Genomic DNA, 26,215 nt, shown 5'->3' with positions numbered 1-26,215 from the left:
AATCCTTATCCTTTTAATTTAGGTGGCATATTTAATCATTTCTTAGTAAGGTTGGTAGTCTTTTAATTTTTCTCTTTTAGAAGTTTTCCGTTTCTGTGTTTGAGATACTTTACTAATTTTCTCTATTTATAGGAAAATCATACACAGCACAGGACTCTTGCATAATCCTGGTATTTTGTTTTTCTTTTTCATTTTTCAGTAGGAACAGGTATTCTGTGGCATATGCAGCTCAAAAGCCTTGGCTATTAAATGCTACAGTAGAAGAAAATATTACTTTTGGAAGTCCTTTTAACAAACAGAGGTAATTTTGAACACATAAAGTTTAGAACTCTTTCTGATGTGTTTGGGAATGAACAATGGTTTCTGGAAACTTTACATCTGGTACTTTCTTCCATGCTGCCTCGTTTTTATCCTCATCACCAAGGTCTTTTGAATCAGTTCTTTGAAGTCACATTGGAAGTTCCAGCCCATCTTGTACCCTTATTGAGAACAATTTGTGCAGCAAGACTGAAAGCAATTGAAGTGTATATGTGTGGGTTGGGGAGGGTGAGAGTGGGGGAGTGTTGCTTAAGTTGGTGAAAAGATAAAGAAGGAAAAATTCAAGTAAATTGCACAAAGGAAGTTTAACTGTGAAAAGAAAAAGAATGTAGGATCTCAGGGATCTGGTAACTTGGAGCAGCCAGAATATGCCATCTTTCAAGCATCTTTTAAGTACCATTGCCACATAAGAAGGTATGACCCTTTCCTTGAGCCACTCTTACAAGAGGGGTCTTAGGACCCTAAGATGGGTCTTGAAAATTAAGGAGAGAAAGGTAAGTGGAGAAGTGGAGAGGCATGAGGAAGGAGGATAGAGGAGAAAAGTAGACCATACAAAAGACAAAACCTAAATTTTTCAGGATTCTTTAGAACCCAGGAGCAAACCAGAAAGAAAGAGATTCAGGAGGCTGAGACCAGATTGGCGGGGGGCAGTGCTTAAAAGCCAATCGGCTATAATGATATGCATTCTGTATATACAGACTCACATATGTGTATATATACATATATATGGAGATATTTATGAGTTAGTTGGAATAATTACCCAGGCATGCAGTGTGTGTTGTCTACACTTGGGAATGACAGTAGAAATGTAAAAGAAGGGAGGTTGAGAAAAAAAACTGAAGAGTAACAATGGACAGATATCAACAGGAAGAAGAAGAGGGAAGATCAAGAATGACTCGACTATTTTAAGATGAATTGACTAAGAAAATAAAATCATGGCCATCTCCCCCAGCACCTTCAATCCCCACGCTTCCTTGTACTTCCAGTTCATCTGATTTCCAGTCCTAGCCTTACAGGAACTTGAGCACTGTCAGTCCTGTCTCCCTTGTCTCCTCCCTTCAGCACGCATGACAATGTACAAGGACACCTACTCGCAACCTCTGCTTTAGCCATAATGAACCTCCCTCCGTCCCTCACATTCACCATGACCTTTTTTATTTTCTCAAGTTCCTTAAAGCTTCCTTACTCATTTTCTTCCTGAAAACTTACCACTCAACTTTCTGAACACAGTTTACGCTTTACCTCCTCTGAAAATTCTCAGAATGGTCAGTCACTTCTGCCTCTGTGTTCTAGGAATGCTTTGTACTCACTTCCATTATAACACCTAACAAGGTAAACTTATCATCATATGTTTTTGTATCAGTCTTGTGCTCTGTGAACTAGCTTTTTAAGAGTGAGAACCTGGCCGGGCGTGGTAGCTCACACCTATAATCTCAGCACTTTGGGAGTCTGAGGCAGGCTTATTGCCTGAGCTCAGAAGTTCGAAACCACCCTGGGCAATGTGGTGAAACCCGCCTCTACTAAAATACAAAAAAATTAACTGAGCATGGTGGTGTGCACCTGTAATTCCAGCTACTCAGGAGGCTGAGGCGGGAGAAACACTTGAGCCTGGGAGGCGGATGTTGCAGTGAGCCAAGATTGTGCCACTGCACACTCCAACTTGGGCAACAGAGTAAGATTCCATCTTCCAAAAAAAAAAAAAAAAAAAAAAAAAAAAAGAGTGGGAAACTGTACTTATTTATCTTTGTATCCAGAAATGTAGTGCAGAAACTGGCATGTAATAAGTAATTCAGCAAATGTTTTCAATACTTCAGCTTCTGAAGTATTGAACTTGGCACTTAGTTTATGGGCAATGTATTAATAGAGATCTAAAAATTCAAAATCATTTCTCCCAAAGGTACAAAGCTGTCACAGATGCCTGTTCTCTTCAACCAGATATTGACTTATTACCATTTGGAGATCAAACTGAAATTGGAGAGAGGGTGAGCTATATATAGTTTCATTAAATAATGAATAAAAAATCTAGAAAAGTCTTCCGGTTGTCTCTAATCATTAACAGAGAATCATGCAATTTGAGAGCTTAGGAGTTGTATGTTGTCCCAGTGACAAGTTCCAGAAAAGCAAGGACAGGAGTCTTTGGATGCCACTCTTTCTTACGTGTTAATATTTATTGAGTAATCACTGTATACTTACCATGGTACAAGTCACTTAAGAGTTCTCAAGGAAAAGTAAAACATAGTTCCTGGCTTTGAGCAAATTATTTTGCTTACATGGAGCTTGCTGTAATGGGTTTGAAAACTGAGATGACTTTCAATAACTTCTCCCAATCTTGTTAAAATCTATTTATTCTTATTAAAGTGCTCTTTTTTCTTTGTGTAACCGTGTTTTGCATTGATGTCATAGTATTCAGACAAGCTGAAAAATATTTATACCTATAATGCTTAGAATAACAATGTCTTAAATGTTTTAATCATTATAAGTCCTGGGCAGACTCTTTATATGCATTATCTATTTTCACAAGAAATCTGTGTTATGAGTGTTATCGTTATCTGCATGTGAAGCTGCAAAAATCAAGGCCGAGAGAGGTTAAGGAACTTGCACAGTTGCCAAGATAGTGGCATCACCAGGATTAGTCTGGCTCTGTGGCCTTTGTTCTTAATGGCTGTTTTTTTTTTTTTTTTTTGCTACATACCGCAGTGTGTATGAGAATGAACTTAAGTTCTGTGAGCCTCAGTTTCCACATGTGTAAAATAAAAACAATACTTACATCTTGCAATTGCTATGAAGAATAAGAAATAAAAAAAGTAAAGCCATTTATGCAAGTCTGGCACATACTAAGAGCTCAATACTAGTTTTTTTAAAAAAATGTATAATTAGTACTTAATATGCATGTTAAGTAAACTACAGACATAATTAAGGAAATAAGAAAAAATCTTGGCGTTGTTTGCATTTCCTAGCAAGTGTTTTGGTGATTGATGCTTCTTTACAGCAGAGCTCTCTATTACAGTGAAAGGAGGATTAACCATATCAGTCTAAAGCTATCTTAATTAATTTGAGAATTGTTGACCAGTAGACAGTTTTCATACCAGTGTTACTACAATTTAATTAATAAGTTACTAATAATTTAAGATTTTTTTTAAAAGACATTTGTATTTTAAGGTAATATTACCAACAGATCATTTACTAATATAAAAAATGGATATTTGGGGTGTCTTTTCTCTAGGGCATCAACCTGAGTGGGGGACAGAGGCAGAGAATCTGTGTGGCACGAGCACTGTATCAAAACACCAACATTGTCTTTTTGGTAAGAATATGGCTTTCCATTTTATTTCTGTTTCATCCTTCCATCTGAACAAATGAGTCTTTAAAAAGATAAGTAACTCAAGGAAAGATGGTTTAACTTGTGAAGTCATAGGGTATTTAGGGGAAATAAATCCTCCCAGTAGAGATCAGTAGAAGATCAGCATATCTTGAGAGCTGGGGGGATCCAGATTGGTATCCAAGAGACTGAAATGCCCTAAGTGGTTGCTTATCTGAGTTTCTTAACCAGGAAGAGAATTTGGATGATATTGGATCAACTAGGCAGGATCATAAGTCTTCTTATTTATATTTGATGACAAGGAAAGAAACGCCAGAAAATATACTCTTGGTAGACACAGGGGTAAGTAAGCATAGTATCCCATTCCAGCGCTGTGCAACTCAGGCTGTGGATACGCTTTATCTGTGATGCTCGCAGAACTCTAGAAATCTTGGTTCTGCTCTAGACCTGTGGCATAATCTGTAAAGGTACAGTCTAAAGTTTATGTCTTTAAAAGCTCTATGAATAATTTTCATCTTGAACTAATAATATATTTCTACCTGTGGATCTAGAAATAAAATTTGATAGTTATGTCGATTATAATTTCGCTCTATTTTGGTCTCTCCAGCAGGACTTACCTAAAATAGCATACAAGTAGACAATGGGGAGATGCTGGCAGAGTATGTAAATGCATCCCTGCCTTCTCCTTCCGCACAATTATTAACCACTTATAACTCTGGTTCCCAGAATAGTTTTAGAATCTTTACTCGATCTAATCTCTAGAACCTCTTCAAATAGTAAGTTGATTTTGGAGTTTCCCACTGAATTTGTATCTGTTATTGGGAATGGTAGCAGAATTTGAATATACTAATTCATCTCCCTAATACCTGTCTCCAAAATTATCCTCCCAGAAAACCCCAAAACAGCATGAAAGCCATTGCAGGATCTAACAGTAGCCTATGTAATTGTAATTTTTTTTTTTTTTTTGAGACACAGTCTTACTCTGTCACTGAGGCTGGAGTGCAGTGGCACAATCTCGGCTCACTGCAACCTCCGCCTCCCAGGTTCAAGCAATTCTCCCACCTCAACCTCCCCAGTACCTGGTTATTACAGGTGCGTGCCACCACACCCAGCTTTTTTTTTTTTTCTGGCATTTTTAATAGAAACAGGTTTCACCATGTTGGCCAGGCTGATCTTGAGCTCCTGACCTCAAGTGATCCTCTCACCTCAGCCTCCCAAAGTTCTGGGATTACAGGCATAAGCTGCACCTGGCTGTAAATTCTTTCGTACAATAATGGATGGATCTACAGCTAGAAATGACTTCTTGAAGCTTGGGATCAATTACTGACTGAACCTGAGGAACTGACTTGGAAATCTGAAAGGGACTGAGGACCCCTGGGTGTGGCTTTCTACTCCAGTTCATTTTACTGCTGTTGCGATTCAGTGACTCTGACCTACTTCAATTGCAGAATGATGGAAATCAAAGAAATTATAGGGTTAACTTATTGTCAGTTCCCACCTATTCATTACAATATGACTTTTAGCATCAGTTTAACAGCTTCTTGATGACTCTCCCCGAAGATATATTGCTCACCTTTAAGGCAGTCTTTCCTTGTTGGACAATATATAAATTTCCTGTTGCTGCTATAAAAAATTGCCATAATTCGTGGCTTAATCAATGCAGATTTATTATATTATCTTATAGTTCTATAGGTTAGACATCCATCAAAGCGTTAGCAGGGCTGTGTTCCCTTCAGGGAAGGGAACAGTCAATATTCTTGCTTTTTCCAGCATTTACAAGCTGCCTACGTTCTTTGTCTCATGCTTGCCTTCCTCCATCTTTGAAGCCAGCAACATGACGTCTCTCTGACTATTTTTACATAGTCACGTCTTCCTCTTTTCATAGCCGGGAAAGTTTTCTGCTTTTAAGGATGCATATAGTTAGTTTAAGCTCGTCTGGATCTCCCCATCTCAAGGTCTTTTGTCTTAATTACATCTGCAAAATCCTACTTGACATATAAGGTAACACAGTCACAGGTTCTGGGGATTAGGACCTGAGCATCTTTGGGGGCCATTATTCTTTCTACCACAGACAGCTCTTATTATTGGAAAGTTATCTAAGTACTGTCTATTCATCACCCTGCACTCTACTTCTGCAGCAAAAAATGTATATATACTTCAACATTCTAATATTGTCATAACTTGCCTAAACTTACATTTCACTAGGCTAAGCAAGCATAGTATTTTCAATTCTTCAACAAATAACATATTTTGTATAACTTTTCTTAATCCCTGATATATAGTGTTTATAAGTGTCCCTTTGAAAAATTCTGTGCTAGACGCACACTGATCAGCTCAGATAACCTTAAAACCATTGGATCTTACAATCTAGGCCTTATACGCCATTGTAACCTATTGAAAAACATTTTAGCAGCGACAGAATGCTGTTGATGTGTTTTTAAAATTCCTCAAAAGTAATAATATCTTACACTTCCATTGTTTAAAAATTCATGAAGTACAGTATTAGCCCATTTGATTCTCATCACAGTGCTGTGAGAGGGCAGATGGTATCCTCAGGCTAAATGATGAAACATACAAGGACTGATGGCTAGTGAATGACAGAGCTTGGGCTAGAAATGCATGTCTTTTGAGTATTGGCTTTCTAGTCAGCAAAGATTCTCTGGCATTTTCTGAAATTATTGCTGTATTTTCCTCTTCTCTCCTTTTCTTTTACCCTTTCTTCTTTACTCACTCATTCCCTTTTATCCTTTCTTTATTCCTCCCTCCCTTTCTTCTTTCCTCCTTTCTACCTATTAATATCCAGTGAACATCCCCAATGCCATCTGTTATGCTGGGTAAAGGAAATAGAGTTGAGAAAAAGGCATTACTTATATCTTTAAGGATTTACTTGTACATGTCACTTGAATAGTTTTACATTTTGTCTAAATAAATTTTATCATCTTAGCCTTGACACAGTATAAAAGCTAGATGAAAATGTCTTAATTATGTATCAAAATATTATTTTTGGAAACTTTATCACATCTGCAAATGTGCTGTATCAATGAATATATTAAATTATTTCCAAAATTACATTCGTACAAAGAATATACTATTTGAGCACATTCATTGAATACAGAAGAGAATATATTAATGAAGACTATACATATGTATAGCAGAATAAATAATACAAGCTTGAAAACAAAGAACTGACCATTCATTCAATTAGCTATTTGGCAAATTTGCTTTCTTTAAAGGAAGTATTTCCTCATAATCTTATTATATATGTTGAATCTTGAGACATGATTCTCAAGCCATTAAGCCTCAATTTTTAAGTTGTTTAAAAGGTTGTATTTGACCAAAAAAACACCACAAATCCCCACCATGAAGCTATGGCATAAAAATGATAGTTCCGTGACCTACACGTGATTCTAAGTACTTTATACGCATTAGCTCACTTAATTCTCATAATAACTCTCTTAGGTTTGACATTATTGTTGTTATTACTATTATTGTTGTTATTATTACTGTTCACAGATGAAGGTACTGAGGCTTTTGGGGATAACTTATCCAAAGTGGCACGGATATTAATAGTGAAACAGGGATACAAAGTCAGGTGGCTGGATTCCAGAGCTTGTGTTCTTAGTCACCGCACTCTTCCTTATTAAGAGATGCTTAGAAGATGCTAAACTCTCACTGTGATGCATTGAAGGGGAAGCACAATGTTAATCTACCACGGCTTTATTTATAAGAAGATAATAAAGCACACTTTGGAAAGGATTTACAGACTTTTCCTACTTTATTTTGTTGCATCTTTGCAGCAGTCCAATGTGGTTTCTCACAGGTCTCTTTATTATCTCCATTTTACAGATGAAGTGACTGAGTTTGAAACATTCGCCAGCCTGCAAGAGTGGTCATAACTATGATTTGGACCTTTTAATTTAGAGATAATGGACTTTTGGTTATGCCTTACTAACTTATAACATGTAAAATCAGAATTTACGCTGGGTGTGGTGGCTCACGCCTGTAATCCTATCACTTTGGGAGGCTGCGGCAGATGGATAAGTTGAGATCAGGAGTTCGAAACCAGCCTGGCCAACGTGGTGAAACCCCATCTCTACTAAGAAGCAAAAAAAAATTAGCCGGCTGTGGTAATGTGTGCCTGTAATCCCAGTAACTCGGGAGGCTGAGGCAGGAGAATTGCTTGAACCTGGGAGGAGGAGGCTGCAGTGAGCCAAGATGGTGCCACTGCACTCCAGCCTGGGCGACAGAGTGAGACTCCATCTCAAAATTAATTAATTAATTGATTAATTCAGAATTTTGTGGAAAGTCAAATTTAATTAATTATTATAAAAAATTATTTTTAATTCATGTCATTTTTTCTGTGAAAAATTCTCAGAAAGAAGTATTTCAGGATAGTTTGGTCTGCATCACAAATGATTCTTGGGCTTTTAATGGAATTAGAGGCAGAAAGTTATTTCAAAGGCAATTAGATTTTCACTGTGAAAGTCATCAGCTCTTCTAAAACCAATAATTTGCTGATTGCTAAATCTTGGTAATTATATCCTTGCTGCATTGTTGGAGATGGAAATGGAGACACTTTTGTCAGTGTAATCTTGATATTTTTCCATTGCTGTGGAGATATCACTTTATATTTGTACCTTGACTTTCATTTTTAGGTAATTCCAAAGTTACATCATAACTTCCATGTTAAGAGAAATTTCATATATTAGTGGTAGAATTTTCTACCAGTTATTTAAAAATCTAATAATTAGAAAAGACTTTTTTTCTTGTTATTAAAAGGAGCAAAATGACAATTAAGGAGCTAGTGTCTATGATGGTTTTAAAAAGAAAATCACTGAGCAGTTGAAGGCCAATTCAAATTCCTATACAAAGTACCTATTGCAACATTTCAGAAATAATTGATGTGCATTAAGATGTTCCAGAGGTTATGAAAGATTTGAAATATTTCCCATGTCATCCAAAGAAATTTCACGACAGTCAAGATAATTGTGTCCATTTCTATAAAAGCCATTTGAGGACATTGATTATATCACCCATTTATTCACAATTTTGATATCCAGCAGACTGATTTTTTTAAAGGCTCTTATAATTCCTAATCACCCTTTAACTATCTAAATGCTTTGCTAATATTTCTTTTGCATAAGCCTTCTCCTAGATGCTTTAATAAAGCCATATTGTATATAGTTTCTATGCAGACAAATCGATGGAAAGCTGAAACATTACTGAGCTAATCAATCATATGACAATCTATAATGATCATATATACATTTATTCTAACTTCCAAACTTCCATTTCTATCTAAATAGAAATTACTGGCCAGGCGCGGTGGCTCAAGCCTGTAATCCCAGCACTTTGGGAGGCCGAGGCGGGGGGATCACGAGGTCAAGAGATCGAGACCATCCTGGTCAACATGGTGAAACCCCGTCTCTACTAAAAATACAAAAAATTAGCTGGGCATGGTGGCGCGTGCCTGTAATCCCAGCTACTCAGGAGGCTGAGGCAGGAGAATTGCCTGAACCCAGGAGACGGAGGTTGCGGTGAGCCGAGATCGCGCCATTGCACTCCAGCCTGGGTAACAAGAGCGAAACTCCGTCTCAAAAAAAAAAAAAAAAAGAAATTACTTCTGTTTTTTTGTTATTCAGATTATTAAGCAATACAATCTATCTGTAGAGAGACTATGATCGTGCTCAATAGAAAATTTGCAGAATTGTAATTTCTACATATCCCAGTATGTAGCCTGTGTGTAATATGAGGAACCAGCTATTTCTTTCTTGGGCCCATAAGACAAAGTAGAAGTTTGTTTGCATTTTACATATTGGAGAAACAACAATGGAAAAAGGATAATGAGAAAGACATTTATGAACTTTTTCCCCCACTGTTCTGATAACTCTTCCCAGTTCTTTACCAGAAACCTCCACCATTTTTTAACCACTTTTGTCTCATCAGTGCTCCCTCAATTTCCTTCATTCTCTGCCAACTCTGGTCCTTCTAAGGGGTGATTATATACCTGTTGCAGCATCTTCCCTTCAGGTCACTTTGCTTTCTAATTCATAGATTTGAGGAAACATTTCAGTTTTCTTTGGTAATTTCTAGCTTTCCTCTTTTAAACATCCAAAAATGTGAAACATGTAATTTGATGCTCTATGTAACATTTTAGGAATGAAATATATATGAAAATAATTTGTAGTGATGTCATCAACAACAAAAAAAGGCAATTAATGTGATTTCTTAAATTATTCTCTAAATATCTTAATCACTTAGTGGATGAAAACTTTCTCCCTAGAACAACTGTCATCAAGTAAGTGTTAGTCATGCTATTCTTATACATAATAATAAAAGTAGCTAACATTTATCCAATGTCAGTTACATACCCAGTACCATACTAAGCACTTTATATATATTACCTCATTTAACTTTGAGAATATTCCCATTAAGTAAGTCCTGATGTGATCCAATTAACATTTCATTTTTTATTTTATTTTTGAGATGGTCTCGTTCTGTCGCCAGACTGGTGCGCGGTCTCAGTTCACTGCAACCTCCGCTCCTGGGTTCAGGGGATTCTCTGTCTCAACCTCCAGAGTAGCTGGGATTACAGGTGTATGCCACCACGCCTGGCTAATTTTCGTGTTTTTAGTAGAGACAGGGCTTCACCATGTTGGCCAGGCTGATCTCAAACTCCTGACCTCAGGTGATCTGGCTGCCTTGGCCTCCCAAAGTGCTGGGATTACAGGCATAAACCGCCATGCCTGGCCCAATTAACATTTTTTAGACCTATTTTTATTATCTAGAATTCAACTACAATTATCTTTTCATTCTTTCTTTTGCTCTATTATTATAGATTGCCGAGTAATATGGTTTTTGAACTTTCAGATTCTATAAAAATTCAAAACATTTGGAATATTATTTACTTTTAAAATAATTATACAAAGTCTGTTTTTCTTTTCACCTGCAGGTACTTCTAACTTTATTTCATTGTCTGTTTGTTTTTCTCCTGCCTCTTTTTAATTTTAATTTTAATTTTAGGTTGAGAGGTACATGCGCAGATTTGTTATATAAATTGTGGTTTTTTATGGGGGTTTGGTGTACAGATTATTTTGTCACCCAGGTAATAAGCATGGTACCTGACAGGTAGTTTGTCTTTATCCCTTTTTTTAAAATAAATTAGATTTAGGGAATAATTTGCCCTTAATTATTTGTATTACTACTTTCTAGAGGAATTGAGTTATGTAAAAAGTATAGAAAACGTCCATCTTTCCCCCATTTTACTGACTGCAGGATGATCCATTCTCAGCCCTGGACATTCACTTAAGTGATCACTTAATGCAGGAGGGGATTTTGAAATTCCTGCAAGATGACAAAAGGACACTCGTTCTTGTGACTCACAAATTACAGTATCTGACGCATGCTGACTGGGTAAGAGTTTAGAAAAGAATTTTGTTCATTTTTGTATTATAGTCATATAAATAAATAGAGACAGTGAGAAATGCTTTCTGAAATGAAGGTATTTCATTTGGCCAATCAAGGCTTTTTGTCAAATTTCTGGGAATATCTGCTTTCCTTAGATCATAGCCATGAAAGATGGAAGTGTCCTAAGAGAAGGAACTTTGAAGGATATTCAGACCAAAGATGTTGAGCTTTATGAGCACTGGAAAACACTTATGAATCGGCAAGATCAAGAATTAGAAAAGGTAAGTGCTCATAGTTCAAAAGAGTTCCGAGTCCAACTCAGAAGAGATAGAAATGTACTAAGAATTACTAAGAATGCCTTAAAAAAAATTACCATTTAATGCTGAGTAATATAATGGTCTTTATCTGAAATCCAAAGCAATTGGATCTTTACCTATTATTAATGAACAGGCTACTTTGAACCTGTAAAATTCTAATGCTATCTTTCGATGAGGTGCTGTTAGGTTTTTAGAGGCTGTTTGTTTGAATCTGAACCATAGTGCAATTATATGTGTGTTTAAAACTTAGACTACTTACTGAAGCATGGCACTTCCTTATTTTTTCTTACTTATACCTCATTTTTCTCGTCTATAAAATTAGAATATTTTCACTAATCACCTACAAATAGAGGTTCATGGGAACGTCAAAAGCCAAGGTAATTTTGAAGGAAGAGCTCTGTGGGGGGGCGGGCAAAGTTAAGGCATGTCAGGGATAAGGCTGCTGGGGTGAAAGAAGGTAATCAGAAGGAAATAAAGGTAAAATTTTACATTTGTGTAGGTTTTTTTAAGTCCACAAGGCCCTTTTTACATATCTATTTTAATTCTCACAAACTCCTGACAAATAAGCAAATAAAATCTTACTTAGACAGATGAGAAAGCTAAGGCTCAGAGAGGTTAAATAACTTACCTGAAGTTGTACAGCATATATAATAAGTGGTACCAAATGGGCTGTAAACACTGGTGCATGTCCAGTGTAATTATACTATAATGCTATGGATGATGTAAGTATAACATTGAATGAGGTAATAACAGAGTTGGATACCAGATTGAGTACAACAAAAGAGGAACAACTTTTGATCAACAAGTGAAACTGTAAATTAAATTTGCAAATTTTTGAAATGTTTCATTCTTGAGTTGGGAGTACAAAGTGTCCAGCATTGGTATTCTTAGCCAGGAATGAGCATTTACAAAATAAAATATTCATACCAGTTAATTTCTTTAAAATATCAGGAAATTTAAATATATCATTTTAGAAAAGAAAATAAAGGATCAGTCTCCATAGCAAGAGGAAGATACAAAGCCAGAGAACGCCTAGGATGTCTCTACCTTCTTTGAATTTGCTAAAGATCTCAAAAGCAAACCACACAAAGAAGAAAAGATAGATGCAAAAATATACAAGCAGAACACGACAAATCACAGAACCATTGAAATGAGGATATTTGACACACACACACACACACACACAAAATGCAATAAGTAAACAAAAAACTCCAAAACATTAGGAGGTAGAGTCGACAAGTGCCTGCTTAGGAATTGTGCTGTGGGAAGCTTGATTCTAAACGGACTGGGGATGGCTCCAAATGACATTTTTTTCAGTGATCTAAATGCCAGGGACAAAAGAAGATGACGTAAACTTAAGGAGTGGGACAATTTATGGTTTACTTTGGAAAGAAGAGCTGGAAAATAGAGAGAGCTGTTGGCTCAATATTATGGTAATACTGTTAAGCAAGCCAGGAAGAAAGTCCATTAAGTTGTATTTAGAAATGAAGTGATCACTTGAGATAGCATAGCTGTATAATTAAAGACACATTACAGGGTTATGTATGAACTGAAGGAAGTGTGGAGCAAGTTAGGGTATGGATGGGGTAAATCCAGTTACAAGGTAGAATGGCAGTCGCTAGAAGCCAGAATGAATCACGCACCTGCCCAGAATCCTTATCTCAGGATGAAGGGAGATTACTGCCACATAGCAAAAGGCAGGCACCTGAAATCATCTACAGCCAGAGAGAATCACACTGTGAACAAGCCCACTACAATACCTTGGGGAAGTTTTTGTACAAACAGCTTTGTGTTTAGTTTGTTATATGACAGGACAGGGTGTTTCCTATCAACCTGGGCCCATTTTGTCTCCTAGAGGACATTTGTTAACATCTGGAGACATTTTCGATTGTTACAACGGGGCGGGGGGATGCCATTAGCATCTAGTGTGCTCAACATTCTGCAATGCTCAGGGCAGACCCCACAGCCATGAGTTGTCCAGCTCACATGTCACTGTGTCAAGGCTGAGAAAGTCAGGCCTAGAGCCAGAACAGATCAAGCAAGTGGAGAAGGAAGGTGAAACCGAAGGATGCACAAAACTTCCTAGTGGAGTGCTTTAAAAACAGCTGTCAGTTTAAGGATTAAGGGGTAAACAGGAAAGAATATGGAAAAAAAAAAAAAAAAAACAGTAATGAAAACTACAAAGAAGAAGGAGATAGCACTTTTAGCTGATTTAAATATTATTAGCTTAAATGACATGAACCATTATCTTCTTAATGCTGCTAAGCAGAATAAACTGGTATTATTTAACACTCTTCACTTCCCTCTCTACTGTCCTCACCTGGCCTGGCCCAGTGACTATTTATTGGATAAATGAAAGTAAATTTTTATTAGTCCAAGTATCAACACTACTTAAAACATTTAACCTATTTTGAATTCAGTGTGAGCATATACTCTTAGGAAAAATTGCTTTAAAGTTCGTTTGGGTTTTGTTTGTTTGTTTAAGTCTCCAAGGTCTTAAACCTTTTGGTCACAGCATGGGGAATTGAACTGGAATCAAATCTGCTTTTCAATGTGCAGGTTTATTTTATTCCATTATATGATATGCACAAGACAGGAATCCTCTATAATATTGTGTTTAATTTAGCTTCATTATAAAGGTTAGTTTTCATATCTTTCTCCAAAATTTAAAACTGGGGTCAAACTGTCTCTGTAAAAATGGGATTCAGGAGACATTTTTGTTTTTACTCTTTTAACCAAGAATTGGAAGTAGTAGAGCCCTCTAGAATAGCAAGTTTCCTAAATTAGACATGTTGTATGAGGCCAAAAAATCAACCAAAGTCATTACCTAGGGAATGATCAGAAAAGGTTTATTGGTTTATTGATGTAACAGTAAAACTGTGTAGGGTTTTTTTTTGTTTTTTTTTTTTTTTTTTCTATTGGCCTATGCAGGAAGCTTCCAATTTACCACAGATTCCAAAAGTTTGTGGGTTAGTTGTTTAGAATTCAGAATGCATTTCCCCACAGAAAAATGGAAATGGTTGGTTTTCCAGAATGGCCTGTAGAACCTGATTTAATCCACAATGTAACTGAACTGATACTACTACTCCTGTCCTGAGGTCAGGGGAGCTGGGGTATTAGCTGGGGTATGGAAGGGTATTTCTCCAGGGCATGGAGAAAATGAAATGATTCTCCCTTTCTTAACTACAGGATAAAGTTCACAGCAATTCTTAAAAATCTGCAAAGTTTTTGGTTTTTGGCACCTTTTCCTTCTCCTTCTGTATATTCTCTCCTCCTGGGGCTTTCTCTTGCACTGCTAGGCACCTAAAAATCCTCATTGTCTATTTTCTTTAAAGTTACCTACCTTCTTTCAGATCCTATTGAATTCCCTTCTTTCTTGTAGCTCCCTTAGTGAGATGCTAAAGAAAGTTGTTCTGATTTAATAATTCAAAATAGCGGATGACTGACAGCAGTTTAACCAACTTGGAACCATGTGGTCTTTTGAAGGAAGATATGTATTAACATGAATGAATCTTTAATTAGAAAAATTACAAGGGTAGTCTGAAGGTGATGTATAAATAAGTTGCAGTGGTGGAACTGTGCTTTAGGGCTCAGGGAGATAGATATCCCCCTGGCCCTGGAGTCAGCTGCATCTCACTTGCTTTTCCTGGCCTCGTGTGCTGCCCTACACCTTTGAGCACTGCAGCACTTCCTACAAGTCTAAGGCTCTGCCCGCACAGCTGCTTCTGTGATAGGAGTTGTGGATCTTCAAAGTGAACACAGAGCCCCTGAGATTGGTAAAGGTAACTAACCATTTACACATGCAAGTCATTCATTGATAAGTCACAACCTGTTGGTGTTAGTTCCTTGTGTGATAGTATAATGTTTATTGTAGGATATGGAAGCTGACCAAACTACTTTAGAGAGGAAAACTCTCCGAAGGGCCATGTATTCAAGAGAGGCCAAAGCCCAAATGGAGGACGAAGACGAAGGTAGATCTCTTTTCTTATTTATTTATTTATTTAACTTTAGGTACATACTATATCTGGCATTTCTCCCCATGTTATCCCTCCTCACCCGCCCCTCCCTTCCCACCTCCCACTGTCCCTCCCCTACCCCCTCAACTGCCCCCAGTGTGTGATGCTCCTCTCCCTGAGTCCACGTGTTCTCATTGTTCAACACTCACCTATGCGTGAGAACATGCAGTGTTTGATTTTCTGTTCTTGTGTCAGTTTGCTGAGAATGATGGTTTCCAGATTCATCCAAGTCCCTACAAAGAACAGGAACTCATCATTTTTTATGGCTGCATAGTATTCCATGGTGTATATGTATCACATTCTTTGTCCAGTCTATCATTGATGGGCATTTGGGTTGGTTCCAGTTCTTTGCTATTGTACACAGCACTGCAGTGAACATAGTGTGCATGTGTCTTTACAGTAGAACGATTTATAATTCTTTGGGTATATATCCAGTAATGGGTTGCTGGGTCAATCTCTTTTATCTGGAGCATTCTACTGGGGTAACAGGATATGAGGGTTTTTTACGTGTGAGTGTCTTCATGAAGAATAATAAGCCACTTTGCAAGGGGAAAAAGTTAAATCAAATACTAAAAATGAAAACAATAGGAATCAAGAAAAAGCACATGTAACCTATCACCAGTCATCTTGAGGGCTCTGCATCATGTGTGTTACTACAGTTGTTATGTGTGGGAAAGAACTGAAAGGAAATGGCAGTAGATTGTAAATAGATCTAGACTTTTGTTCAGAAAAATTGAAATGGTCTGGATCATAACCAAATCTAGTGAAGAAAATTTCAATTCTTCAGAAATAAGTAACAAAAGGGAGATATGGCACTTTGAAATAGCTATATTTGAGTCATTTATTTCATCTTCATGAGGTTTCATGACAATATCGCCATGAAGGATAAGAAAATTAGAACGCCAATTGTTATGTTTCAGTTTTCTGAATCTGATAAGGTATGTGGGGAAATAAGATTGACTGGAAATGTGAGGAATGAAATGGAATAATTACAGTGCTTTGATATTCATTGACAATATTGTGAGATAAACCACATTTTAAATCAGTAGGGTAAGTGCATTATGCTTCATTTTCCTTTGTAATTTTTGCCTATGCCTGCATTTCTACCAACTAAAGAAACAGAAAAGTGTTTTTTTCAAGCCAAATAGCACCAAAATGTTCTGCTTTTATATTTCTGACAAAACTATTCAGTGTTTCAACAAATATTCATTGAGTAAATGAATTAATGAATGAAGGGTAAATTTTACTCTAAATTTCTATGATTAAAAATGTTTCTAAAGAATTTTTGGTGCTATAAACAGACATCAGCTTCTAGAATTCTAAACAATTTATTTTTAGTATGCTATAAGAATGAAGTTGTACCCAATTACTCTGTTCAGCGTTTCAGTGGGGATACTGTGTCATTGGCTTGCCATATTAATCGATCTTCTCAGTTATAAAATAAGAGTGCTTTGCTTACAGGGTAAATGAAGTAATGTATGTGAAAGAGCCAATTGCGGTACATATTACTTATTAGTTTGTTGCTCCAGGTCTTAGTAAAATACTCAATCCACCAGTAGGGGAAGAAAAGAAGGAGAGGGCACTTCCATTCGCTTAAGAGACTTGGAGTTGCATGTATTGTTTCTACTTCCTATTGGCTCGGTCATTGCTTAGAAAGATTAGGTACTATGAGAGTGAGGTGATGCTGTCTAGCTGGGCAGCCATGGGCTACTTTAAATTTCAATTGATATAGAAGCAAAGGATGGGTATTGGGGAGTCAGCTAGCAGTGTGCAAGTGTCCACCTCTTTGGTCGTGCAAATTTCTATTCTGTTCTTCTCACACAAGAGACACACCCCTGCCAAAGGAGAGATCATCTGTGACCTAGTCAGTTACTGCATCCAGCTCAGATGTCAGGATTTTTGGTGATGCTCTGTCTTCTCATCATATTTGGATCCCCGTGGTCTAATAACCTAAAAAGTAAAAACAACCTTCCTCCCCACAACCTGATATGTATATAGTAGTGAGGTACATACAGGATAACTTTAATGAGTAAAGTTCCTTTGGAAAAGGAAAGGATGGGAAAACACAGTCACTGGACCATAGAAATGATCAAACTGTGATTGTCAGGAAATGCAAAACCTGATTTAGCAGCGGAGTCATTCATAAGGAAGACCATCTTGGAGTTTCTAGATGGTTTAAACATCCGAGATGAATTCCCGGCCCATTATCCTTTGTGTCTCCTGACTTTGCCCACTGTAAGGTTCCTCCTTGCCCATTCCCCTCCATGATCATATCTACAGTGGGCCATAGAGAGAATGGAGTATGCCCTCTTGTGCTGTGCACAGATTTCAGAACCTATTCCCTCCTGGTGCAGCTTTATCCATTCAGAAATTTACAGGTCGAAATATTGTAGATGTTTGTAAGCCAGGTATGTGGTTTTTGTTGGCAACACAATTCCTTCAATAACTTAGTAAGTTTCTGGTCTATACTTCCAGTCAATTTGATGTGCAGTAAATCAGCAAATCATCTCATCCAGACATAGATTTTATGTTTAGTTGATCACTTATTCATTCATTCATTCATTCATTTTTCACCTATTTTCAGAAAGAAATGAAGTTTGCCCTGTTTAAAGCATTTAAAACTTCAATACTAATGCTTACTTCTTTTATAAATTTATGAATATTTATATACTAGTTGTGGAACAATAGAAGTTGTATCTAGCTGGTGCCCATCTGAAGCTTAAAGAAGTTTTTTTATGTAGAGGAAGAAGAGGAGGAAGATGAGGATGATAACATGTCCACGGTAATGAGGCTCAGGACTAAAATGCCATGGAAAACCTGCTGGCGGTACCTCACTTCTGGAGGATTCTTCCTGCTCATCCTGATGATTTTCTCTAAGCTTCTGAAACATTCAGTCATTGTAGCTATAGACTATTGGCTGGCCACGTGGACATCAGAGTACAATATAAACAGTACTGGAAAAGCTGATCAGGTACTATTGGTTCGGTTTTGTTTTTAAATCATCAAGGAAATATTGAGATTAACAGTGATACCTTCTTATCAAGTTAGATGCTTATATTCCAAATGCCGTAGGACTTCTGTGATAATTCAGTAAGTTAATAATTACAACAGGACCTGAAATAAAGTATCAAAAATGTTAAAATAGAATCTTATTATTAATACTTTTAAAGTTTATCATAAGAAATATTTAAATATGTTTAGACTTGTATTCAAGGGAGTTATGTATATATATTTTTATACATGTTATACATATATACACATATATAGGACCTTTTTGTATTTATTCTTATGCTATTTGGTGTTATCTACCTACATCAGTGTATTAGCTGGTCATTCTAAGACTAGGAATGAGAAAAGTGAGCTCTACAATGTAGAAAGCCAAGAATATGCCTCAAACATGAAAACAAACTCTCCCTCTCTTAATTTACTTTTAAGCAAGCCTTGAAAGAGAGTTAAGGGAGCAGGTGGAGTCTTGGCCTGTGGGATTATGGTGGGGATACTAACCTGGGTCTCAACAAATTGCATTCCTGAACTGTCTAAATGCATGCACAATAACGAAGTCAACCATCTTATCTGACGTTGACATTTGATTTTCTAGTAAAAAAGAACTAAATTGATCATTTCCTATGTGCTTTTTGTGTTGGTTGCTTTTTAGACCTACTATGTGGCTGGTTTTAGCATACTTTGTGGAGCAGGCATTTTCCTTTGTCTTGTTACATCCCTTACTGTAGAATGGATGGGTCTCACAGCTGCCAAAAATCTTCACCACAACCTTCTCAATAAGATAATTCTTGGACCAATAAGGTAAAACAGTGGTTATTTCTCACTCTCACACATAAAATAATAAAAACATGCATTTTTCAATTTAAGTGAAATGTAAAAGTTCAAAGAATTTCTTTAGTCCTTGAGCACATATGAATAGGGAGCTTCTCATTTTCATGACACTGAGATGCCCATTAGCAATGCCCAGGTTCCAAATAGTTTAGTATTGTCATACACTTCCATCTGTTTATTGCCTAGGTTCTTTGATACCACGCCCCTGGGACTGATTCTCAATCGCTTTTCAGCTGATACTAATATCATTGATCAGGTGAGTAGTAACTGGGTTACTTCCAAGTTCAAAAAGTAGTTTTTCAATGTAAGCTAAATAGCATTTTAAGATAAAGCATAATGCCTCTTAACAATAGAGAACTGCTGAAATTTAAATGAAGGTCTTTTTGTATTTATATCAATATTATACATGCAAATAATATCTAGAATGAAATATTAAAGGAAAACCTTCACTCAGACTAATTTGTATATGTAGAAGAAGATACTTGGAGAACCAGCATGAAGTAAAGAGAAATACTAAAGCATAATTGAACATTTAACATTTTTTATTATAAAAATTTTTGATTAATAATATATCAGCATTCCCAGTATAAAGTTCTTAGAAGTTTAGTGTGCATGCAGAATTTCTCTCAGAAGTGAAGGGAGGGATTCCAAGCTGTCTTAAAGTCCTTTACTTTTATTAAGTTGGTTCTGGAAGCTTCAAATGGTGTGATATTTTAGGAAATATTCCAAGAATGTCCACTTTAGCCTAAGATCCTTAGGTATCTGAAAGTTTGTCTTGAAATCAAAGATATGAAACTCTGAAATTATATCACTCTAAAAGTGGAACCCTTTGGATGATTGAGAAAGGAATTCATCAAATCCAGGCCCTTGCCTTTTCTGACTTTCCAGGGTGGCATTAGGAACACCAAAATGGCCCTCAATTTAGAAAGAGTGCTTGATGATGCATGCAGCTGACTGAAGAGTATGTTGAGAAGTTTTGATGTTTTCATGACCTTGGTCAGACTGCACCTAAAACCCTTCTAAGGAATACACATTGAAAAAGAAGAAATGAAACAGTCATTATTTAGAAGATGACATGATTATTACTTAGAGTATTCAAAATAGTAAAATAGAGAATCAATTAGAAAGTTCAGCAGAGTATCTACATAAGATATATCATATGAAAAGCAGCAACTTCTTCTAGACCAATTTAAGAAAATAGTGAAAAACAAACTCCATTCATAACAACAAAACCATAAAAACAGAAATAAATGTGAAGAAAAGATGTTCAGCAATCCCAGAAGTCATAACAATCCTGTATATATAAAGAATTTCCCTATTAGATATTTTTTAAATATCACAAAATTTAAAAACTCTTTTGATTGCAGAAGGCAAGTAGGTCAAAAGAACAGTATGGAGAATTTAAAAACACCAGCATATGTAGAAATGTAACAGTGTAACTGTGGCATCTTAATAAGGAAACAATTTTTCAACAAACGATATTGGGATAATTAGCTATTTAAAAATACAAAACAAACGCATATAGCATAGAGCTGGTCATGTTAAAATATTTTATAAAGTAAAATGTAGGAGAATAGCTTTAGAATCTTGGAATGGGAAAGGTCTTTCTGAGTAAGACAACTCAGAAGCAATAAGGAAAATAGGTTACTTTTGAGCTGACAAGTCAACAGAAATGCCTATAAAAAACTTTAAGTTGTTATTGAGCTAAAAGCACCAAAGAGAAATTTAAATACAATAGATAACTAGGGGGAAAAAAGTTGCAAATAATTTTTTAAAATAAATGTAATATATACAGAGCATCTAAAAATCAATAAGGAAAAAATAAACCACTCAAAGCCCAAAGGATATGAGGAAGCAATTACAGATAATTAATTTAAATGTATTACAGTAGAGGAATTGCTAAATAAGCTAATACTATGGAAACATTAAAACAAAATAGATGAAAGAGCTAGAGGAGCAAGATCAAAAAAACTCAAAGGCTAGCAGAAGACAAGAAATAACTAAAATCAGAGCAGAACTGAAGGAGATAGAGACACAAAAAACCCTTCAAAAAAATCAATAAATCCAGGATCTGGTTTTTTGAAAAGATCAACAAAATAGACCACTAGCCAGATTAATAAAAAAGAAAAGAGAATAATCAAATAGATGCAATAAAAAACAATAAAGGGGATATCACTACCGATTCCACAGAAATACAAACTACCATCAGAGATTACTACAAACTACTCTATGCACATAAACCAATAAACCTGGAAGAAATGGAGAAATTCCACTTTCACCCTCCCAAGCCCAAACCAGGAAGAAGTCAAAACCCTGAATAGACCAATAAAAAGGGCTGAAGTTGAGGCAGCATTAATAGCCTACAAACCAAAAGAAGTCCAGGTCTAGATGGGGTCACAGCTGTATATCTACCAGACATACAAAGAGGGACTGGTACCACTCCTTCTCAAACTATTCCAAACAATACAAAAAGAGAGAATCCTTCCCAAATCATTTTATGAGACCAACATCATCCTGATACCAAAACCTGGCAGAGACTCAACAAGAAAAAGAAAACTTCAGGCCAATATCCATGATGAACATAGATGCAAAAATCTTTAATAAAATACAGGCAAACTGAATGCAATACCACATCAAAAAGCTTATCCAGCACGATCAAGTAGGCTTCAACCCAGGGATGCAAGGCTGGTTCAACATAGGCAAGTCTATAAATGTAATTCACCACATAAACAGAACCAAAGACAAAACCCACATGATTATCTCAATAGATGCAGAGAAGGCCTGCAACAAAATTCAACAGCCTTTTATGCTAAAAACTCTCAATAAACTAGGTGTTGTTGAAACGTGTCTCAAAATAATACAAGCTATTTATGACAAACCCACAGCCAATATCATACTGAATGGGCAAAAACTGGAAGCATTCCCTTTGAAATCTGGCACTAGACAAAGACGCCCTCTCTCACCACTCCTATTCAGTATAGTTTTGGAAGTTCTAGCCAGAGTAATCAGGCAAGAAAAAGAAATAAGGGGTATTCAATTAGGAAAGAAGGAAGTCAAATTGTCTCTATTTGCAAATGACATGATTGTGTATTTACAGGACCCCACCATCACAGCCCAAAATCTTCTCAAACTGATAAGCAACTTCAGCAAAGTCTCAGAATACAAAATCAATGTGCAAAAATTACAAACATTCCTATATACCAATAACAGACTTAAAGACAGCCAATTCAATAACAAACTGCCATTCACAATTGCTACAAAGTGAATAAAATACCTAGGAATACAACTAACAAAGGATGTAAAGGACCTCTTCAAGGAGAACTACAAACCACTGCTCAAGGAGATAAGAGGGGACACAAACAGATGGAAAAACATTCCATGCTCATGGTTAGGGAGAATCAATATTGTGAAAATGGCCATACTACCCAAAGTAATTTATAGATTCAATGCTATCCCCATCAAGCTACCTATGACCCTCTTCACAGAACTGGAAAAAACCACCTTAAACTTCATATGGAACCAAAAGAGAGCCTGCATAGCCACGACAATCCTAAGCAAAAAGAACAAAGCTGGAGGCATCACACTACCTGATTTCAAACTATACTATAAGACTACAGTAATCAAAACAACATGGTACTGGTGCCAAAACAGAGATATAGACCAATGGAACAGAACAGAGGCGTCAGAGGCAATGCCACACATCTACAACCATCTGATCTTTGACAAACCTCACAAAAAAAGCAAAGGGAAAGGATTCCCTGTTTAATAAATAGTGTTGGGAAAACAGGCTAGCCATATGCAGAAAGCAGAAACTGGACCCTTCCTGACACCTTACACTAAAATTAACTTCAGATGGATTAAAGACTTAAACATAAGACCTAACACCATAAAAACCCTAGAAGAAAACCTAGGCAAAACCATTCAGGATATAGGCATAGGCAAGGACTTAGACTAAAACACCAAAAGCAATGGCAACAAAAGCCAAAATAGACATACGGGACCTAATTAAACTCCAGGGCTTCTGCACAGCAAAAGAAACAATCGTTAGAGTGAAGCTGCAACCAACAGAATGGGAAAAAATTTTTGCAGTTTACCCATCTGACAAAGGGCTAATATCCAGAATCTACAAAGAACTAAAACAGATTTACAAGAAAGAAACAAACAAACCCATTCAAAAGTGGGTGAAGGATATGAACAGACACTTTTCAAAAGAAGACATACATGAGGCCAACAAACATATGAAAAAATGCTCATCATCACTGGTCATTAGAGAAATGCAAATCAAAACCACATTGAGATACCACCTCACACCAGTTAGAATAGCGATCATTTAAAAAATCTGGAGACAACAGATGCTGGAGAGGATGTGGAGAAATAGGAACACTTTTACACGGTTGGTGGGAGTATAAACTAGTTCAACCATTGTGAAAGACAGTGTGGCAATTCCTCAAGCACCTAGAAATAGAAATTCCATTTGACCCATCAATCCCATTACTGGGTATATGTCCGAAGGATTATAAATTGTTCTGTTATAAAGACACATGGACACGTATGTTCACTGTGGCACTGTTTACAATAGCAAAGACCTGGAACCAACTCAAATGCCCACAGATGATAGACTGGACAAGGAAAATGTGGCACGTATACACCATGGAATACTATGCAGCCATAAAAAACAATGAGTTTGTGTCCTTTGTAGGGTCATGAATGAATCTGGAAACCATCATTCTCAGCAAACTGACACAAGAATGAAAATCAAACACCACATGTTCTCACTCATAGGCGGGTGTTGAACAATGAGAACACACGGACACAGGGAGGGGAGCATCACACAGTGGGGTCTGTTGGGGGGTACTCAGGGAGGATACAGCAGGGGGTAGGGAGTTGGGGAGGGATAACATGGGGAGAAATGCCAGATATAGGTGACAGGGAAGGCAGCAAACCACATTGCCATGTATGTACCTATGCAACAATCCTGCATGTTTTGCACATGTACCACAGAACCTAAAGTGCAATAAAATATATATATATAAAAGAAAAAAATTTAACTGTTTACATTAAAGTCTCCTTAAAAAAAAAGAAATAGATTTGTATACACTGCCATAGGAAGATTTACAGTCTGTCTTGTTAGTAGAACAAACACATGAATGAATAATATTTATAGTACAGTGTCATTTACATAAAACACCCAAGATAAATAGGTAGATAGGTAGACATATCAATGATATTTTGTTATACATATAGACAGACATACTAAGCTATGGGAATTGAGTGAAGAATTGCTTAGGATGAGCATGGTTATATACTACTTTTGTAGCTAACTGTATAACATAGTGTCAATATAAAATAGATATTTTTGTTACATTGTAGCCAATATTTCATTGGGCTAATCATATTTCCCTTTCAAACTACCCTAATAGCACATCCCTCCAACCTTGGAATCTCTAACTCGCTCAACACTGCTCTGCCTGTCTGCCATTGGGATGATTTCTCATGCTACTCCTGTGTTCTTGGTTGCTCTCCTGCCCCTTGGTGTCGCCTTTTATTTTATCCAGAAATACTTCCGAGTCGCCTCTAAGTAAGTAAAACAGCATCCTGCTCATTTTCAAAAGCTTACATACAGTCAGCCCTCTCTATTCATGGGTTCTGCCAACAACGGATCAAAAATATTTGGAAAGAAAACATTCCACGAAGTTCCAAAAAGCAAAACTTGAATTTGTCACATGCCGAGTACTACATTGAAAAAACACTGATGAAGCGATGTGTAATGTGTTGCCATTGAATTAGGTACAATAGGTAACACAGAAATGATTTAAATTATATTGGATGATGTAAGTAGGTTATATGCGAATGCCACCCATTTCATACAAGGGACTTGAGCATCTGCAGATTCTGATATCCATGGGAAATCCTGGAATCAGTACCCCATGGGGACAATTGTATTTGATTTACCTTGATCTACATTTGCTCTAATGTTTTTCAAGATAAGGTGTGGAATGTAGAAATGCAACCTATTTGTAACATGATAAAATCTATCCTGACATTATGATTCATTTAGATATCAATGAATATAATTATATCTAAATGTGGTTGTCTGGGCATTACCTAACCCTAGACATATAGTAACATGTGGATTGATCTATTGAGTTTTGGGTTTTAAGAGTGTCAAATTTTTCATCCAGTGGTCCTTTTTCTGAACATGACATTGATAGAAAACTTAGAAAATCAAACATAATCCCAAAGAGTAAGTGATTTAATATTATTATACTCTACAAATGGGAAAAAATTATTCATTTAGGATTTGCCATTTGCTGAGACGTTGATTAAATGAAATATAATACCAGTTGTTTTAAAATTTCCAGTTTAACTTTGAAACCCTGCTATAAATAGTACAGTAAAGTTTATGTTATTTCAACAAATACTAAGCACTCTGTGTGTGGCAAATAACTGTGTTAAGCCATGTGACAGATGAGGAGATCAATATGACAAGGACCTGTTCTCAAGAAATGTATATCTCTTAGGAATGTATATATATAAAACATATACAAAGTAATCTTAACATGTGGATTAAGTGCTAGAATAAGAAGGCAGGTATTGAGTTTATTCAGGAAATTGAAAATATTAACATGACTTGAGTGCAGGGAAGATGAAAGAAAGGAGAAGAAAAGAAAAGAAGAATTGTAGTTGAGAACCTCTGAATATATCATATTAATATTTCATAATTTGAAGAAATAGTTGTTTCTCCCTCTGAGCTATGAATTAGAGTCCTTTAAATGTCAGGGATCCATATTTAGTCTGTTTTTTCATCCCTAGACTCATCCTCTTTGTTTGCAGCAGATTTTGACCAAAGGGAGAAGCTAGGAATCAAATTCACATATCATTTCTTCTGATACTATTTGCTGACCTACTCGCTGGAGGAGCAAAGAAGTTCAGAGTTATTTCACTACTGCTAACTGTTTCCAAATCTGCCCTTGCCTTCTTTTTTTTTTTTTTTTTTTTTTTTT

General features: G+C 36.4%; 1 protein-coding gene across 4 annotated transcripts in view; it reads left to right on the top strand.

Moving 5' to 3' along the window:
- The window catches only part of ABCC9 (ATP binding cassette subfamily C member 9), a 132,179-nt gene that overhangs the window by 60,671 nt on the left and 45,293 nt on the right, over window positions 1-26,215 (top strand). For all 4 annotated transcript variants that reach the window (XM_017522963.2, XM_017522965.2, XM_037736492.1 and 1 more), the window contains 10 exons: window positions 200-301; window positions 2,216-2,300; window positions 3,542-3,622; window positions 10,913-11,050; window positions 11,200-11,325; window positions 15,236-15,332; window positions 18,119-18,348; window positions 19,033-19,181; window positions 19,398-19,467; window positions 24,632-24,789. In XM_017522963.2, the coding sequence (XP_017378452.2) occupies window positions 200-301; window positions 2,216-2,300; window positions 3,542-3,622; window positions 10,913-11,050; window positions 11,200-11,325; window positions 15,236-15,332; window positions 18,119-18,348; window positions 19,033-19,181; window positions 19,398-19,467; window positions 24,632-24,789 (1,236 nt within the window). The remainder of the gene's footprint in view (window positions 1-199; window positions 302-2,215; window positions 2,301-3,541; window positions 3,623-10,912; window positions 11,051-11,199; window positions 11,326-15,235; window positions 15,333-18,118; window positions 18,349-19,032; window positions 19,182-19,397; window positions 19,468-24,631; window positions 24,790-26,215) is intronic.

This window comes from Cebus imitator, unplaced genomic scaffold (genome assembly GCF_001604975.1).
Source record: "Cebus imitator isolate Cc_AM_T3 unplaced genomic scaffold, Cebus_imitator-1.0 Scaffold25, whole genome shotgun sequence".
NCBI classification, from domain to species: domain Eukaryota; kingdom Metazoa; phylum Chordata; class Mammalia; order Primates; family Cebidae; genus Cebus; species Cebus imitator.
The sequence above is the reverse complement of the archived record's forward strand: the minus strand, read 5'-3'. Positions and strand labels throughout refer to the sequence as shown.